This window comes from Anabas testudineus, chromosome 13 (assembly GCF_900324465.2).
Source record: "Anabas testudineus chromosome 13, fAnaTes1.2, whole genome shotgun sequence".
Classification (NCBI taxonomy): Eukaryota; Metazoa; Chordata; class Actinopteri; order Anabantiformes; family Anabantidae; genus Anabas; species Anabas testudineus.
Genome location: NC_046622.1, coordinates 20579867 through 20599661, shown reverse-complemented (window position 1 = coordinate 20599661; position 19795 = coordinate 20579867). Strand labels below are relative to the sequence as shown.

Sequence of the window (19795 nt, the reverse complement as noted above, 5' to 3'; positions counted from 1 at the left end):
ACCACAACAATGCAGGCCAGACTACTATGTCCTCTGACATCATCTCTATTATCTACGTTGCAGTAATTTCCATAAAAATAACTGTTGTTCAGCATCTATTATCTCCAACTCCAACATGATCTGCTCAGTTTTAGCATGAGCTTCAGTTGCCAATGTTTGTGAGAGATGTAACACATTATGACTTTTGATTCCTGACTCTTATTTTGACATATCATTTCCTGTCCTAGTACTCTCTGAAATCCTTCATCTTCACACTAACTAGCCTTGATTGTTTTCATCTGTCATCTATTCCCTTTTTAAGCTGTCCGTCTCCTATAACTTATTTGCCAGATAGATTGATCTCAGCATTTACTATCCAACTGTCATCTGATTGTCTCCTGAAAAAACTGTTGACCTGGACATGACTCTGACTCTGCCCTGTACCTTGTCTTTCTTTCTCCGTTCCCTGCAACTCGTGAGTTTGATTCTGATTTTCTGGTATATTCCACTGGACTCTGGACACTGACTCTGAATCTTTCTTTATCTTTGCTTCTCTTTCCTTCTGTATCCTCTCTGTCATTTGGATCTCCCTTTTAGTCTGTGCTTTGGACCTTACTGTATTTATGGACTTTGGATTGTTTTTGGACTTATGATTTTCAGCGGACCAGTTACCTGTTGTGTCCACATGAAAAGGATCCAGACCTCCTGGACCCTGTGTGTTTGTGTTTGTCAACCTTTGTTTCTACTCTGGTAGCGTCTCTCCCTCTCTCACATGTAAGACACCACTTCTATGGACTACATCTCCCATCATCTACACTATATCCACTTCCTGAACGATCAGATCATACTTGATGGGTTAGGTAACAGAAATGTGCAGTATGGAGACGTCCAGTTGCTAAAAGTCTGTTTTAGAGGAAATTAGAAAGATAATCTCCATGTAGTTTAATGTTTTTGTGACTATATTTGCAAACATTACTAAGGAGTTTAAGGTCCATGCATCTGTAGCCAACCGTCAACCTCCCTAGACATGGACGCAAGAGAAAACACAACCCCACAATGCAAATGGTAGACAAAGAGCCAAAGACAACTTTCAGAGGGATACCTGCTTAAGTCCAAGGTCAAAGTACATCACAGAAAAAGGAAGAAGACCCAGGATGGGTGGTCCACTGTTGATATATATATATCTATATATATATATATATATATATATATATATATATCTATATATATATATATATATCCATGAATCATTTATAGTAAAAAGGCAGACTGGAATTTCTTAAAATATATATCAAGAAGACAAAACTTCAAAACACATTGACAAGACAAAATTTCAGATTTCTACCAAGTCACCTCTGCTCAATGTTAAGCTTAAAAATAAGTAAGCTTTCAAAGAAAGCAACACCATACCTACTCTGAAACATCAGTTATATTTTGGGCCTGCTTTGCTGTGTCTGACACTGGGTTCCTGGAATTAGTGCAAGGCAGAATGAAATCTCAAGGCTATTAAAGAATTTGCTATAAAAATGTAGTGCCCAGTCTCAAGCTCTGTCTCAGCTGTGGGTTGTAGGTACTCTAATAGGATATACACCCAAAACACACAGCTAAAAGCATAAAGAATGGCTACAAACTATACACTAGACTATTCTGAAGTCCTTCTCTTACTTCTGAATCCTGTTGAACATATGGAGCCCATTGCTAAAACAGACAACAAAATATTAGGTTAAGGGACCCATTGTTTTTACATTTACATTTACAGTTAGTCATTTGGCAGATGCTTTAATCCAAAGCAACTTACAAGTGAGGAACAAGGCAAGAAAAATCTAAGTCAAAGAGAAAAACATCAAAACAAAGACCTATCACATAAGTGTTTCTGTTTCATGACATGCAAGTACAAGAGCGCAGAAAAGTGCAAAGGAAGATGCGGAAGCGTTTTTGTTGATGCCATTTTCATTTTTGTTATTGTAAACAAATATGTCTACATTTGCACAAATTTTGCAAAAAACAGTTCAGTGCAGAAACACTTGAATTGAAATAAAGCACAAATAAACTATGAATTATTTTAGACAAATAATATCTAATTTGTACTTTACTAATGGGACTAATTGTTGCCACTCAGAAAGACTCACCCATGGTAGATAGACTGTTGTGGCACTGAGATAAAAGGTTCTGTTGAAACAGCCCACCCAGAATCACATTTCTAGCCTTGTGTGTCCCCTTTGGAAGAAAATGTCCCTGCAAGCAGCAGGAGGGGGAATAAAGAGAGCATGAACATGAGCAAGAACATGCTGGCATCTGAACGTGACCTCATTAATTTCTTCCAGTTTAACCCTTTGTGTCACCCCTTTTCTTAATTTGTGTTGTTGTTTAGTATTGCAAAACACTAATCAGAACACACACACACACACGAAAAAGAAGGGGCTAGGCCTGAAATGCATTTCATTTAAGATGTCTTTTCCTTTTTTTTTATTTCATACAGAGGTATAGTCATGTTTGCGTCCTTTACAATCCAAACTAATCCAAGTTTTTATTTTAATAAAGAGCTTAATGTAGAGCTGTAATGCCAGCTCTAAATTTTCTTGGTTAAGCCTACCTACTAGCTTCTTACTCATGGATTTGTGCAATTAATTTCATTCTTCCTGGTAGATGCTCTCTAACTGCAATAGATTGTAAGGGCAGTATCTGAAATGCCCTGTTGAGGTCTTTCCACAGATCAATGGGGCTCAAGTTGGGTAGGGCAACTCAAGTAATTTGTCCTTAAGTAATATAAGCATTGTCTATGCTGTATGCTTTTGAACACTGTCATATTGAAATGCTAACCATCAACTTAGTCTCAGATCTCATGCAGCTGGGGGCAGGTTTTCTCAAATAACTGGAAACAGAAGATATTTTGTTGGCATTTTTATTTGTTTGAGTATGGTCTGGTGATTATTCACACAATTAAAAAGTGCATCAGATTATGCAGATTATGTTACCCACAGTTTTAGGCAACTGACAGTCAGGTAAGACAGAATTACAGTTATGGTTTTGGTAAGAAATGTACCAAAACAACATTTTAGGTTTATGTCAGCTTTTTTATCATCCAAAATGTATGCTTACTAAGGTGAAGAAATAAGTTAATAAACTTGGTTATGACAAGAACCACTATTTATTTTTACGCACACCAAGATCTTTTCCTAAGCCTTCCCCTAACCTGACTACATTTTAGTCCTACATTTCAAGCCTAAACTAGTATCCCATTAGTTGTTCCCATTCTTTTCCACATTATCTTCATCTTTTGAGCCTTGGGCTGTGTCCTTTTGAACGTTTCCCATACTGTGTGCATAGCTGAAGGAGCCAAAATTAGTATGTGTACTGTTAACAGCTGATACTGTGGTCTGGGCCGTGTGCATCAACCTAACCTGACTTGGCTTTAACTTTTCCAGCCACATGATTAGTTCCTGCAGTAAAATGTTCATTATCATTGGCTTTTCATGACAAAACATGGTTGGAATGTTTTCTATCAAAGTTATTTCAACCAGTCTAAAAGTTTTATTGTGGAAAAGTTACTAAATAGATAGATATCGTTTTATCGACCAACCCTACTCTGTGGTTTTGTAACCCTAAACACAGCAAGCCTTGATGCACTGTGTGTTCTAACACCTGTAATAATATTAACAATATTAACATCACAAGGTGGTATTATGTTGTGGCCTATTTAACAAGATTTCCTTTTGTGTTGCCTCGTCCCATGATTGCTTTCTTTGTGTTTCTTTCTGGTCTTATTAGAATTATGTAACATTTGGGTCCAAACAATGCAAACAAAAGGCCAAAACTTGAGGCCAAGATGGCAAATACCTCCACTGCATCTGTATATTTACCCGAAGAGCTGATATAAGCTGGGAAAAATGCCACCCATACGGCACAGAAGATCAGCATGCTGAAAGTGATGAATTTGGCCTCATTAAAACTGTCTGGAAGATTCCGAGCTAGAAATGCTAACAGAAAACTAAGGACAGCCAGTAAACCGATGTAACCCAGTAATACAGAAAAACCAACTGTGGAACCAACTACACACTCATAAACTATCTTGTCATTGTAGTATTGAGTGTTTTTATGAGGTGTTGGTGAGGCAGAGACAATCCAGGCTGTGCAGATTGTTGCTTGAACACAAGTGAGACCCAGAACTGTTCCTCTTTGTTGCACAGTACCAAACCACTTCAATCTAGGCCTACCTCCTGGCTTGGAGGCCTTGAATACAGCTAGAACCACCATGGTTTTGACCAAGATGCATGAAACACAGAGCACAAAGCTGATCCCAAATACTGCATGTCTCAGCTGGCACGTCCACAGTCTGGGTCGTCCAATAAATAGCAAGGAGCACAGAAAACATAGTTTTAGTGACAACAGCAACTGAAAACTAAGTTCTGAGTTGTTAGCACGTACAATAGGTGTATTGTGGTGATAGATAAATATCCCTAGGACAATAGCACAGATAATTGTGCCCAGCAGTGACGCGATTGTCAAGCAAATACCCAGAGACTCAGGGTAGGAAAGGAACTCTGTTTCTTTCGGAACACAGTGGTCATGCTGAGGGCTGGACCAGAAATCCTCTGGACAGCTGATGCACTCCATAGAATCTAGAGAAGAAGAATGAAATTGTCAATGTATATATTATATATTTGCAAAGGTTCAACAAGTTATATATAATATATAATATATGACTATTTGTGCTTTGGATAAAACTGATCCAGTTTGCAACTCAAGTTTATTTATTGGAACAACCCTGGAAACTGTAACGAGAAGGATCAGCCAGAAGAGGGCTATCATCTGAATAGTTAAATGGAAGCAATAAAACTATAAAACTAACAACTTTAGTTTTAAAGGAGTTGGTCTAGGTAACAAATTGGTTTCACTTTATTACCTTAGAATCTTAAATATCTCTCTAAATCCTCAGACATTGTAATTATTTCCATATTGACATGAAAATTTAATAGATTTTCAATGTGGGGTGAAATATTTGGAGCCCACTGTGCATGTGTATGTTATACTGTATAATCAAACTTAAATGTTTAAAAGTTTATACCAACCAGTCTCATTGCTGATCTTTCCATCAGAACAAGGAATGCAGTCAAAACAGCAGACAGGCTCCCCCTTCTTTCTAGCCATGCGCGTACCTGGAGGGCAGGTCTTGCTGCATACCGATTGGGGTGGCTATAGGGAGAAAAACTGTGTCATTCTACAATAAAGATGTTGATCTGCCAGAAATAAAGGAGCAAAATATGAAAAATCAGACATAACCTCTTTGGATTCAAAGTTCCAGAAGATTTTGTCTTCATCAAGTGTGAGTTGTTCACCTTTGAAGGGCAACTTCTTAACCTCACCCACAGTCTGAACTTCAATTCCTCCATCAGGGAGCCACAACCAGTTCATGATATCATATATTGGTAATACATCACCATTTTCATCAAAAGACACTTGATCCCCAAATGATGTGGTGAAACTGACCTTTTCCAAGTAATGTACAAGCTATAAATATTTAAAAAATATATATTTATAGATATATAAAAAATAAATATTATTTTTTTTAAAGGAAAAAAAAAAATCATATATATTAAAAATATAAAACTGACCAGAGTGGACACAGTGGTACCTTAATAGTACTGCATATTATATTCTGCTATTTGGGAAATATCTTTCAACTACATGTCCAATGTGTTTACTAAATGCAAAGCTTTGTATTAATTACTTGACCCTAAAGACTGCCACACAAGTAATATTATAACATATGTGGTCATATTAGCAGGTGGAGTGTAAATTTATTTCATACCTGCCATGGCTCCAACCTTTGCAAACTGCCACAGCTGTGATTGCTGAAAGGCCCTCGCCCTGATTCACACTGCAGCATGTCATGAAGGGCATACGCCAGAGAATACACGGCCTTGTAAACATTATACTCTGGCCGAAGATTTGAAACATCCAAGAACTCAATTTCCACTTTCTCTAGATCTTCTTGTCCAGTGCATAGTGCTCCACCAGCTTCCAGCCAACCTGCTGGAGGTGGTGAAAAGCTACACTCAAATGTGTGTTCCCAAAACTGATTTACCTAAAATATATTTAATATTGCAAGTTATGCACAATTACAGCAACATGTTTTTCTTAAAAGTGCAGAACTGAAGACAAACTCTCACCACATGGCTGCTGTTGTGTTGTAAATCAGGACGTATTTGCAAAAGAAAATCCCTGAGCCCAGGAATTTCTCCACGTCGTATAGCAATGCCCAGTGTGCCGCCCAGGTACGGCATGAGGTCAGGCATCTGAAGCACAGTTACTGATGCCCAAGCTTCACTGGCAATCCACTGAAGGCCTGTCACATTCTGCCTAATCACCTGTACATTACATTATACAGAAATTATAAATAAAGTATTGTCTTGTATACTGAATTGTTCACATTTTCTTGGTTTGTTCATAAATACATGGATTAAATCCTAAGATTTCAACTGCTAAACAATGTAAATCACCATAAATTAAGTAAAAGTCTATTTATTAATTTATTTCAATTTTAAGTCTAACCTCTTCCATGAGGGCGATCATGTGACTCTCATGTGCAAACACAATAACTACACGAGCTGTGGATTTTTTCATTACATCCACAATTCTCCTCAGTTCAGCTGGGTCTTCGCCCCACGGCAAAATCTCTAAATAAGCCAGACAACCTGCACCAGACTGACTCAGATCAGACTGAAAGGAACGAGCAGCATGGAGTCCGTAGTCGTCATCACTGATCAGCAGACCTGCCCAAGTCCAGCCAAAGCGTTTTAAAATTTGAATCACAGCACGCACCTAAGTAAATAGAGAGTGGAGGGATTAGTGCACAGACTACAATAATCATTGGCAAATCTACAAAACTGATTCCACAGGCAACAATGTTTAATTATTGCTGTTCAATTCTGTAATGTGGGACCATACACTGATGTTATTCCTGATTATTATGTTAACACATATTCTTTATTTACGATTTTTTATTTTGCTGCTTTTCAGCAAAATAAAAAAAAAAATCACCTGAAAAGCATCACTTGGAATTGTCCTAAAGAATGATGGAAACTTTTTCCGGTCACTCAGGCAGGAACATGTGGCAAAATAACTTACCTGCGAAAAACACAGACTCTTTATCTTAATAACATTCACTATTTTTACTGGGTCTTTGTAAGGCTGACAGCTCTATGTCTACAAATCATGTTAAATGCATGTAAATCAAAATGATTCAAAAGAAAAGAATTAGTAGACATTAAGGAGGAAAACTCACCATGGGTACTCTGTACAAACCTAAGACAGAGGAGATGGCAATACAACGTGTTGATGATGAATCACCCACAATCCCTAGGACTGGAGGGGTTCCTACACAAGTCTCATGTAATACAACTTGCTCCTCTTGACCACTGGCCAGAGACAGTGATGCACGGAATCCAATTCCAAGTACATTGCAATTATCATACAGACTGTATCCCAGAGTCACATTAGGTAGCAGGTTGGAGTTTCTGTTGATCTCATTAATAGCAAAGGCCATGGTCTGGGCTTTCCTGAATCCTAGAACATCAAACCTAACACAGTACACCACTGTTTACTATTAAAAAATACAAATCAAACATCTAACATTTTGGAAACAAAATGGCCAGCTGACAACAAATAATCAGCAGAAAAGGAAAATGTTTACATTATATAAATGCACCTCCTAAATCTCTTTAATTAATGACTAATGACAAATTAATTTCTACCATTTCCCTCACCCACACTCACCCATAGCAGGTAGGCTGTTGTGGCTCTGAGGTAAAAGACAGGTCAGGATAGGTTGAAAAGAAATGAATTTGAAAAAGCCCACCTAGCATGACATCTCCAGCTTTATGCATCCCATTTAGATTAAATTGTCCTTGCATTTGACAATAAGAGGAATAAAGAATGGAGGACACAGCAGTAGAAAAGAAGAAATACAAAAGCATGTGCAAGAACAAGTTGTTATCTAAAAATGCCCACATGACTTTCCCCCCAGACAGGACTAATTCATCAGAGTCTAGTCCTTATGTTCCATTGCCATGTTGTCTCCTTTTATAGACTTATAGTATTTGTTCATCTTGCACAACACCACTCTGGTTGAGATAGGGGCATGGCTTAAATACATTTTGATACTTGTTAGGGCAGATTATACATATATTACACACATACAAACATTTCACAGGTTGCAATGTAAAGGTAGCATCTTTTCCAATCCATATTTGATAGGTTTATCACCCCAGTAATTAAGATGTACTGAAATTTACATAACATAATTTTTTAGGTTCATATACATGTTGACACATGCTCATGTGCACTCCTGTAAGTGAAAAACTAAATGATAACAGGATGTATATGATTACAGGAATAAACTTGTGAACCTATAAGGAGGCTTTGAGCTTTAATTTCTGAATGAATGAACAACTCCTTCAGCCTTGGTGACAGTACTAATCTCTACCCCTCTTTACCCTAAATGTAGAAGAATACTGCATCGATTAAAGCATTGCTTTTGCACACTTTCATCAAGGACAGGACCACAGGTCTTACATGAATAAATGTTTGCTCAAAGTGAGGCAATTTTGCTTTTAAAGCTAGCTTTTCAACAAAAAAACTAACAGAGTTGCTGACCACCTATTTACAGTTGGCCATAAGCCTTGGCATCTTGGCCACACCTGACTTAACACCTTAAGTCAGGTGTTACTGTAGTACTGTGTAAGCACAGATATATCCACATATACCTGGATTAGTTGGGGTTGTAAGTGGGGGCCAGTATACAAGTACAGGTGACATTTTTAATTTACTGTCAGAATTTCTAAGTTTTCAGCTGTTTGAAATGAAAAACATCAAACAAGAACTATTTAAATAGCTCAACACAAGTAATGTTACAAATAGTCCCATCAAATTCAACACAAAAAGCAACTTTCAATATGGCAGAACTCCCTGAATAAAATACCTCATAAGAGCACATGTTTGCAAATCAGGTATCATCTGAAGCACACATGGTACATCAAATCAAGCTTGATTATTTAAACTGTGGTGTTGTGGGTGTCATGTTTGATTGCATGGTAGAAATATGGCTAAGTCAAAAGAATAAAAGAGAGAAGTTTTATTATTTTGAACATTAAAATTTATGACAGAACCAATATGGAATTATTTAGTCAGCAAAAATGTGTAAATAACCCAGAACATGTATTCTATTTTATTCTATTCTATATTGTCCAAAGTAACTAATGACTAATGACATTTGATTTCCAAGGACAATCCAGGACAATCACCCCAGACACTCCTCTAGGTTCTGTTAGAGCGATTTGTACAAAAGGGTGGAGATGGAGTGCTGCATCAGATAGCCTGGCCTCCACAATCACATAATCTGACTGCAATTGAGATGGTACTCAACACCGCTAGGAGCACCTTTTTGGATTTTTGGAAAGCCATTCTAGGTGATTATATCATGAGGCTGACTGAGAAAATGTTAAGAGTGTGCAAAGCTATCAAAGGTACAAGCTAGTGTTAGGAAAACAGAAAACATATTCTTTGTATATATGCACTTTATTAGCAATTTTTTACCAAGCTGACATTACTGTTATTATTGGTATATTTTCTGTCTGTATTTGTATTATGTAAAGATGTAGAAGATATAGATGGTGTTGTATGCAATTTTTTATTATTTGGTGCCTCGACCCATTATTGCTTTCTTTGTGTTTCTCTCTGGTCTCAGTAGGATTATGTAACATTTAGGTCCAAACAGGGCCATTAAGAGGCCAAAACTTGAAGCCAAGATGGCAAATACCTCTACTGCATCTGCATATTTGCCTGGTGAGCTGATATAAGCAGGGACAAAAGCCACCCACACAGCACAGAAGATCAGCATGCTGAAAGTGATGAGTTTGGCCTCATTAAAACTGTCTGGAAGATTCCGAGCTAGAAATGCTAACAGAAAACTGAGGACAGCCAGTAAACCAATGTAACCCAGTAATACAGAAAAACCTACTGTGGAACCAACTACACACTCATAAACTATCTTGTCATTGTAGTATTGAGTGTTTTTATGAGGAGCTGGTGAGGCAGAGACAATCCAGGCAGTGCAGATTGTTGCTTGAACACAAGTGAGAATCAGTACTGTCCCTCTCTGCTGCACAGCACCAAACCACTTCAGGCTGGCTTCACCTCCTGGCTTGGAGGCCTTGAATATAGCTAGAACCACCATGGTTTTTACCAGAATACATGAGACACAAAGAACAAAGCTGATGCCAAATGCTGCATGTCTTAATTGGCAAGTCCATGGTCTGGGACGGCCAATAAACAGCAATGAGCATAAGAAACATAGTTTTAGTGACAGCAATAGCTGGAAACTCAGTTCTGAATTGTTGGCACGTACAATAGGTGTTTGGCGATGATAGATAAAAATTCCTAAGACAACAGCACAGATAAATGTGCCCAACAATGAGGTTGTTGTCAAGCAGATTCCCAAAGGCTCATTGTAGGAGAGAAACTCTATTTGCTTAGGAACACAGTGGTCACGCTGGGGGCTGGACCAAAAATCCTCAGGACAACTGGTGCACTCTGTGGAGTCTGACAAAACAGGGAAAGTGTTTAAACACATGAATCATATTATATTTATAAGTCATATAAATCACATTTGCATAAAAATGCAAATTAATTTGAAAAGAAACAGTTTCTACTAAGGTATTGCAAAGATAATGTTGTTAATTAACAGTGTTAATTTTGCCAGAAATCATCTTTTTTTTTAATCTTATTTTAATTTTAGTTAAGTTTTGGTAAATGTTTTAGTCATGGATTACATTTTATTATGCTGTTTCAAACTTTGTGAGGCTTTAATAACCTGCAGCAGGTAAAAACATTATTCTTATTGAAAATGCAGGTACGGGCACTGGGGAAAAAAATGGAAATGAAATGTGACAAGTGAATAAAGATGAAAATGAAAACAAAATAAAATTAACAGCACAGTGTTAACTGTTGTTATTTGATCACATCTAATTATTGCTATAATTTATAATTTAAACTGTCAGAATTTGGATATGCAGAGAGACGATTTGTACATTGTGTCACTTTACAACTCAAGCTGACTGCGTAATTGTTTTGCACTGAGACAATATCATAGGACCAGTGATTCTGCAGACTCCAATTTACAGTTTAAACAGCTACATCCTGGGAGAGAGCTTTACAGTGACTGATTACACAAATCAGCCAAAACATTACTACAACATTGTGGTTTGATCTGGTGGTGTCAGAGCAACAACACACATAGCAGCCACTGCATATGACAACTAACTATAGACTTTGCATTGAACCAAACCAAATCCCAATAAAGAACCGGGACCCATTTTCATTGATTTCCGCTGGTTTTGAGTTGTTTCAGGGGGCCACAATCTTCAACAAGCTGGACCAGTGCAATGCCTTCCACCTGGTTATAATATGACAACACAGCAGTTGGCCACCCCGAGTACTTGACAATGCCATTTGGTTTAACCCGCTATATACTCCAGAACATGGTCAATTATGATTTGGGAGATATGTTATACAAATTTACCTTTGTTTACCTCAACAACATCCTATTCTTTTCCAAATCTGAGACCAAACATGTTTATCATGTACGCAGCATATGTGTACATAGGTGCAGCTCTGGTACCAAGCTTTATTGTTGCTGGTTTGCCAAACTGAACCCCAGCAAAAGATGAGAAAGATACAAGGACACAGAGAGGATTTGCACTTTCAAATGGATCCATGCAAATGATGGGTTAAAAAAGATAAGAACTTTCATAGATAAAGAATGTGGCCGGGTGTAATACACTTAAGCTTAAAAGTGACTTCTGCAATATGTTTATTTACCTACTGTATAAACAGGTTGCATCTGCATATCATATATGCACTACAATGAAAAACAAACACCAACCAGTCTTATTGCTGGTCTTTCCCTCAGAACACGGAATGCAATCGAAGCAGCACACAGGCTCCCCCTTCTTTCTGGCCATACGAGTTCCTGGTGGACAGCTTTCACTACACACTGATCTGGGAGGCTGCGAAAGGGAAAAATAATAATTAATAAATAATATATTTTAACCTATGGTGTGATAATGAAATAGAAACTAAGAAAATATCTGGAAAATGAGTCCTATATACTATATTTCTATACAACCGAACTGCAATCAGAAATAATTTTTGAAAAGAATGCAATCGCAACCAGATTCTGCTTTCTGTTGACATAATGAGTTAGTTAAATGACAATTTGCCAATATGTTAAGACAGAACATATAATCATTATTTTCTGCCAAAATCTCTAATCTATAACAACAATTTTTCTTTTCTGATAAAATATCTTATACAACCTCCAGTTTGACTACAGCATTAAAGTAGATTATGGCTGGATTCAGGCACTCATAGCACTAGATTAAGGTTAGAGAAAGATATTTTTATAAAGTTTTAATCTTTAAACTTAGCTTTTAACTTTTCTTGCCTAAACCCAACCACACACTGGATCATGTTGTCATGTGAAGATTCTCAGTCATCCAGGTGAGGTTGTCTGCAAGTTGAGTCATGGCAAGTGGAGGTTTTTCTTGTTACAGTAGAACACTTTACCTTTTATCCAAGTAGCTTCTTAAGTCTGAAGAAAGTTGTCAAGAAACCTTTACTTTAAGGTTAAAGGTTAACTTCAAGAGTGGTTTCACATCTCACCTAACCAGTCTTCCTTTTTCTTGGCTTTTATGGTGGTGGGGATGGGTGTTTGCCATCCAATAGGTTAGAGACCTCATACTTTCTAGTGTTGCAGTGATGTGAGTACATTTCTATTTCTAGGCTGCCATAAGCTAATATGATGACTACACAGTCCAGGAAAACCAGCTGCTTGTCTATGGTGTCCCATGACACAGCTATGTTTCTGTCTGTAAAAGTCACCTCTGGTAAGTGAAATAGGCGGTGTCCAGGCTCAAGCATATTCGGTCAGCCTCTGGTTTAAACTTCCTGACTCCCGAAATCAGGAAGCTGAAATGTTCTTCTGACGGTGTTCAGCTTATGACGCTGGCAGATTATATGGCTATAATGAAATCCACAACAGGAACCTGTGTGGGTTTCTGTTCCTTCCATTGCCCTCCTAACAAACCTATTCAGGTCAGGTGAGAAGCAAAGATACATTTGACATCTTCTATAAATCTTTCTCAAACTGAAATAGATTTTTGGATGATTAGTGAAACGTTTCCTCTGAACAAGAAAGTTGTTAGTTTAGGATGTCCAGTTGGCTCACGACTCATCTACCAGACACCTGACTCTAGAGTTGAACAGTGGTCTCTAGTATGTCACTTCTGTGCATTATATGACCCCAACCACCTCCTAATGACTCACTTTCCATTAAAAATTTAATGTTTCATTCATTCAAATAATGTGTTCACTATATGTACAACAGAAACACAAGCACATTTGCAGTTTAGTTGCAAAGTAATGTAAGTTTTAAAAGACAAGATTGGAAAAATCGGAAGTAACCTTTTTAGATTCAAAGTTCCAGAAGATTTTGTCTTCATCAAGTGTGAGCTGTTCACCTTTGAGGGGCAACTTCTTAACCTCACCCACAGTCTGAACTTCAGTTCTTCCATCAGGGAGCCACATCCAGTTCATGATATCATAAATTGGTAAAGCATCGCCATTCTCATCAAACAAGACTTGATCACCAACTGGTGTGCTGAAGTTGACTTTTTCCAAGTAATATACAAGCTATGACAATAAGGGAAAGAGACAGAAAAACCCTGATGAACACTCAATAAAAACAACAATAAAAATGCATCAAAAATATATATTTTAAGTGAAGTCATTTCACAAACTGAAATAACATAGTGACTATAGTGACTGTGCAATAAATACTAAAGAACCAGATTAGTTATAAAAACAGTTGCAGTATAAATTTATTTCATACCTGCCATGGCTCCAACCTTTGCAAACTGCCACAGCTGTGATTGCTGAAAGGCCTTCGCCCTGATTCACACTGCAGCATGTCATGAAGGGCATACGCCAGAGAATACACAGCCTTGTAAACATTGTACTCTGACCGAAGGTCTGAAATGTCCAAGAACTCAGTTTCCACTTTCTCTAGATCTTCTTGTCCAGTGCATAGTGCTCCACCAGCTTCTAGCCAACCTGCTGGAGGTGGTGAAAATCTACACTCAAATGTGTGTTCCCAAAACTGATTTACCTAAAATGTATTCAAAACAGTGTATTATCATCTATGACAACATATTACAAATACCAAATCAGAATGTACAGATGTCTCACCAAATTATATTCATAACTGTGATGCAGGTCAGGATGTATTTGTAACATGAAGTCTCTGAGTCCAGGAATTTCCCCACGACGTATAGCAATGCCCAGTGTGCCACCCAGGTACGGCATGAGACGGGGAGTCTGAAGCACAGCAGCTGATGTCCAGGCTTCACTGGCAATCCACTGCAGCCCTGTTACATTCTGCCTCACCACCTGTTTAACATGTACATGCACATTTTTAACAACAACAACAACAACAACAACAACAACAACAACAACAACAACAACAACAATAATAATCATCATCATCATCATCATCATCATCATAATCATAATCATAATCATAATCATAAATTCATTATATAATAAAGACTTAGATGTTAGACGGCAAGACGTTAGGGTTAGGGTTAGATTTTAGTCAAATTTAGGCTTGTCCTTTTTGTAAATAATGAAATAAAATCTTTCAATTTGACAAACATTACACTGTACAAAGATTTTCAGTTGCAGTCCTCTGCATATCATGAAACAAAGAAGTCATGGTCAAAATCACAGGGAAAAGACAGTATACCATTAAGACAAAAGTAGCAAAATAAGCATTCCTAAAACTGATGCATGCAGGGACATGCAAAGCAATAGGAAACAGTAGAAGGTTGGTACAGTAATGGAGTAACAATATGAGGTAGTAATTAAGTGATTAAATATATACACAAATACAGTACATAAGTAAATCTAAACCAAAAATAGTTGTACTATACTGGATGATTTACATAATGTTACTTTTATTCCACTACAGGTAAGAGGAAGATATTTTTTACACTACTATATTTAGAGAGCTGTAGCTACTGCAGATTCTTTTTTTATTTTTTTGCAGATTATAAAAAAATGAACTCCATCTCCAATACAATTGAATTCTTAATGTTTAACTTTGAAAGTTTCTCAAATTAATCTGCTGAACCTGCTGTTTTTTGGTTATCTTACCGGTACCTTATCTGCTTGAGTGTTAAGTTTTTGTACTACATCTCTGCATTGTAAAAACATATAGGACGATAGCCTTCATGTTACTGCTGAAGTGTCTATTCTATCTTGTCTACACAGTCAGTCAATATCTTCCCTTAGTCATTGTTACATAGATGCAAACATTTGTTCAACACAGTGAATGATTTAATCAAGTATCTTTCGTATTTAAGTATTTGTGTTACTGTAATGATTTAGTTAAAAAAATCATTAAACTATATATACATATAATCATATGAAATTACACTCTAACCTCTTCCATGATGTTGATCATGTGACTCTCATGTGCAAACACAATAACTACACGAGCTGTGGATTTCTTCATCACATCCACAATTCTCCTTAGTTCATCTGGGTCTTCACCCCACGGCAAAATCTCTAAATAGGCCAGACAACCTGCACCAGACTGACTCAGATCAGACTGAAAGGAGCGGGCAGCATTAAGTCCATAATCATCATCACTGATGAGCAGACCTGCCCAAGTCCAGCCAAAGCGTTTTAAAATCTGAATCACAGCACGCACCTAAGTAAATAGAGAGTGGGGGGTTTACTGGAAAACCTGCTAAACTGGTTCCACAGAGGACAATACTTAATTATTCTTGTTTAAACTCCCTCAGTGAGACTGTGAGGAATAAAGAAAAACATTTTTCATTGTACTACAAACTACCTTATTTTATGCAGATTCATTTTTGAAGTTTTACCTGAAAAGCATCACTTGGAATTGTCCTAAAGAAGGATGGAAACTTTTGACGGTCACTCAGGCAGGAACATGTGGCAAAATAACTCACCTGTAAAAAACACAGACTGTGCATACTGAAAAAACATTCAAAGCCTTTACAAGATCTGTCAGCTTTGTAAGTTTGGCTGCTCCTTGTTTGTTTATGATAAGAAATCATAATGATATAAAATAATGAATAGATAATACATAGTAAAACTCACCATGGGTACTCTGTACAAACCTAAGACAGAGGAGATGGCAATACAACGTGTTGATGATGAATCACCCACAATCCCTAGTACTGGAGGGGTTCCTACACAGGTTTCAGGTAAATCAACTTGCTCCTCTTGACCACTGACTAATGCCAAAGCTGCACGAAATCCAATTCCCAGCTGGAGGCAGTTATCATACAGACTGTATCCCAGAGTCACATTAGGCAGCAGGTTGGAGTTTCTGTTGATCTCATTAATAGCAAAAGCCATGGTCTGGGCTTGTCTGAATCCTAGAACATCAAAACTAACACAAAATACAACTCTTCTGTACTGAAAAATACAACAAAAATAATTATTAAATGAAAGAATAAATCAAGTCACTCTGCTATACAAATAAATAAAAAACATGTATCAAATTACATGAATATAAATTACAATTTCATCAGAATAATACTTATCAGTGCATTTGATCTTCCCTGACAGACTCACCCATGGCAGGTGGGGTGTTGTGGCTCTGAGTTAAAAGACAGGTCAGGGTATGTTGAAAAGAAGTGAATTTGAAACAGCCCACCTAGAATCACATCTCCATCCTTATGCATCCCATTTAGCTGGAATTTCCCCTGTAACCGGCAGGAAGAATAAAGACTGGAGGACCCAGCAGAGGAAAGGTGAGTATAGAAAAGCATGAACAAGAGCAAGCGGGCAACTAAAAATGCCCACATGACTTTCCTCCAATTTGTCTTTGTTCACAGTGTAGAATTTAGGTTTCGTTCTATGTCAACTCCTTTTATTGACTTGCAGTATTGTTTAATGTTGTACACCACCCCTCAGGGTCGAAAAAGAAGTAGGGGCAGGGCCAGACATACATTCATTTGAAAATAATGGTTTGTACTGAGGCAGAATTAATGTCTGCACTATTTCAAAGATCAAATTTGATCTTGGTCACAATCTTGTTATTAAGTGGAAGTTCAATTGTTTATCATCTTTAAATAGTATAGTATCATACTATTGTTGGTGCCACAAACTTGGCACCGCTGCTCACCAAAATACAACAAAAATACCTGCGTGTATCGTTTAGGTTTAGTATTACATGCAATATCCTACAATGATACTTAGAGTTTAAAACATGTTACACACATGCTGCATCTGCCTATTAGTAAATATTTTAGAAAAATGTATTTTTCCCCATTTAAGTTCTTTTAATTCTGGGTTTTGACATGAAATACAATATGCTTGTCCATTTGAGCTAGCACTTTCTTAGGCTCTGGTCAGATTCATGCTGAGATACGCAGCCTGATCCATACTGTACAGTACTCCATACTGATCTGAGCCACTGCTTTGATTCTTCAAATAATACAATGTGAAGAGAGCTACATGTTCAAATATGATCCTGGATACAGAATCTTCAGATATACATTTGCCTTATGGAATATTAAATAAGCTGTAAATCTTACACAGTTCTTACAATATTTTGACCAAATTAAAGCTGTCACTCCACTTTCAAAGCAGGCACTGTGAATGCATTGGTATATTGGCTTGAAGCCACAAGTAAAAATATCTTTGAACAAGACGCAGACACCCAGTAGTAGTGCCACATGGGATCAATAAATTAGCTAAATGTGTGAGAAAAGATATTGACAGTTTCCTTTCAAATCATTAAGGTTGGCACAAGGCCAAAATAATGAAAACTGTGTCACTGTTCATAGATATATGGAACAGACTACACTATATGTTGGGTTAAAAACAATTCAACTGCAGTAAAAAAAACTAATATTTACTATAATATTAGTTTAAAAAAACTGTAATATTAACAAAGAGTGCTGAAATCTTTTTTTGTTTTCCTGTAAAACAGTGGTTGACATGATATGTTTGGTACGATATCTGGATGAAACCACATATTGCTATGATTGCATCAGTAGGAGAAGAAAATATATTTTGCATCCAGTTGCAGGTGATGAAACTCTCCCAGGAATTAGCTGTTGCTCCCAAACTGTTGAAGATGGCCTCTTTCAAACCCTACCAGTTGTAAGATACATGCAATCTGACAATTGGAGTGCGATTATAATTGCAACTGGGCATAGTCTTTTATGTTCTGTTTGTAGAGCTGCATCCAGCTATTTATGCCTAGTGAGGTGAAATACGTTAATTTATTTTGTTAACCACTGCACTCAGCTGGCAATTAATTTTTTTGTTGGCACATTGGTGTAATTAAAACCTGATATATTGCGTAGTGTAGTATAGTTGTTCCCAAATGCATTAACAAACACATATAAGGTATAAACTACAACTAACAACTCTCCCTCAAGAGAATCTACAGAGAAACCAAGTGAATATACATAAAAAAGGTTTTAACATGTTTGCACTGTGCTGTACTGTTAATTAATTACTTGTATTTGTAGTATTTGTCTTACATTTTAAAATGTTATTTTGTATTTTGTAATCTATCTTTTCTAACAGCCCTCTTTGGACTGGTGTTGAAAATTAGCACATGTGCTAACACAACTAAGCAATACATCTGGTTGTCCAATGTATATGTGATGTCCACATTAAATAAAAAGATGAACTGAACTGAACCCAACAAATTTTTATTGCAAGTAAAATAGAAATAAACAAACAAACTAAGGGTCAAGGTAAGGTGGCTGATAACTTGGCTGCAGGGAAGATGAATGGGAAGGAGTTGGCAGAGTTTTTAAACATCAGATTCCCAGTGTCACAAATCAATGAGGATGGTGGAAGAATTCCAGATTACTTGCAAGACTGGTGTGCTGAGTGCTGAACCCATAATGGCTCCTCTTGGAGGAGAACAGTTTCAGCACCATCATCAGTGGCATCAATGGTCACCTTGAAGGGCCTATCAAAATCCGGAGCAGCAAGAACAGGAGAGCGAACAGCGATTTTAAGATTTTTGAAAGGCATGGTATGTATCTGAACAGACAAACACAATCCCTTGTACTAAGCAGGGCAGTTAAAGGAGCAGCAACAGTGGTAAAGCTTTTACTGAAACCCCTATAATATCCTGACATACTGAGAAAATGCTTCAGCTCACAACCCCAGCACCACTACAGCTATAAATAGCCTCTACTACAATGCTCTAACAAACTTTTCCATCTCCAACAACTTCCCTGTAGGTAACATAGCCTGTCCAAATTCACATATGACGAGGGTTAAGGTCAAGTTAGCATCAGCTAACTTTCTAAATACATCTGCCAACTGATTTTCATGCTAGGACCTAGATAAGCTGCAGATAACCACGTAATCAAGTTAGGCTTCACAATCAGTTTTACAAAAGGTTTCAGTGCACTATGTTCTCTCTAGAGCTCCCTTGAGTTCTGGAGGGTAAGTTGATGCTGTGCAATGCGGAACAGAGCATCTGAGAAATGAAACAGGACATTAAAATTGACTCTTGGAGAGTCTGAACAATCCTTGGGAGCCCAAACTGCCCCAGCTATAATATAACATAGGGAAATGGCTTTAGTAAACCAACTAGCTGCACACATGATGGGTACTGCTTCAGATTTAGTATGAGGAGGGTCAACACAATCACTGAAAATTGCTCCAAAGGCTCTATAGCTGCAAGAAG

General features: G+C 37.4%; 2 protein-coding genes across 2 annotated transcripts; both read right to left on the bottom strand.

Annotated features, from left to right (window-relative positions):
* Window positions 1–3672: 3672 nt before the first annotated feature.
* LOC113165245 (extracellular calcium-sensing receptor-like) lies at window positions 3673–7955 on the bottom strand. Its single transcript, XM_026364637.1, has 9 exons — window positions 7756–7955; window positions 7265–7559; window positions 7021–7107; window positions 6532–6801; window positions 6150–6347; window positions 5789–6064; window positions 5260–5487; window positions 5049–5172; window positions 3673–4598 (listed from the first exon to the last, which is right to left on the bottom strand). Exons 1-9 carry the CDS (start codon window positions 7953–7955, stop codon window positions 3673–3675), a joined length of 2604 nt encoding a protein of 867 aa, XP_026220422.1.
* Window positions 7956–9670: 1715 nt separating this feature from the next.
* Window positions 9671–16877, bottom strand: LOC113172442 (extracellular calcium-sensing receptor-like). The gene is made up of 9 exons (XM_026375413.1): window positions 16705–16877; window positions 16225–16519; window positions 15987–16073; window positions 15539–15808; window positions 14284–14484; window positions 13928–14203; window positions 13501–13728; window positions 11921–12044; window positions 9671–10578 (listed from the first exon to the last, which is right to left on the bottom strand). The coding sequence occupies exons 1-9, from the start codon at window positions 16812–16814 to the stop codon at window positions 9671–9673; spliced, it is 2499 nt and encodes an 832-aa protein (XP_026231198.1). The 5' UTR covers window positions 16815–16877.
* Between the last annotated feature and the right edge of the window lie 2918 nt (window positions 16878–19795).

What these genes read in the sequence shown, in the direction of transcription:
- LOC113172442 (XM_026375413.1), bottom strand. Translation starts at nt 16,814, where the DNA reads ATGCATAAGGATGGAGATGTGATTCTAGGTGGGCTGTTTCAAATTCAC. An exon ending in GTTTGTACAGAGTACCCATG is followed by an intron (nt 16,074 to 16,224) that starts GTGAGTTTTACT and finishes TGTTTTTTACAG; the next exon opens with GTGAGTTATTTTGCCACATG. An exon ending in TGATCAACATCATGGAAGAG is followed by an intron (nt 14,485 to 15,538) that starts GTTAGAGTGTAA and finishes CATGTTAAACAG; the next exon opens with GTGGTGAGGCAGAATGTAAC.
- LOC113165245 (XM_026364637.1), bottom strand. Translation starts at nt 7,955, where the DNA reads ATGCTTTTGTATTTCTTCTTTTCTACTGCTGTGTCCTCCATTCTTTAT. An exon ending in TGATCGCCCTCATGGAAGAG is followed by an intron (nt 6,348 to 6,531) that starts GTTAGACTTAAA and finishes TGTAATGTACAG; the next exon opens with GTGATTAGGCAGAATGTGAC. An exon ending in GGAACTTTGAATCCAAAGAG is followed by an intron (nt 5,173 to 5,259) that starts GTTATGTCTGAT and finishes TTCTCCCTATAG; the next exon opens with CCACCCCAATCGGTATGCAG.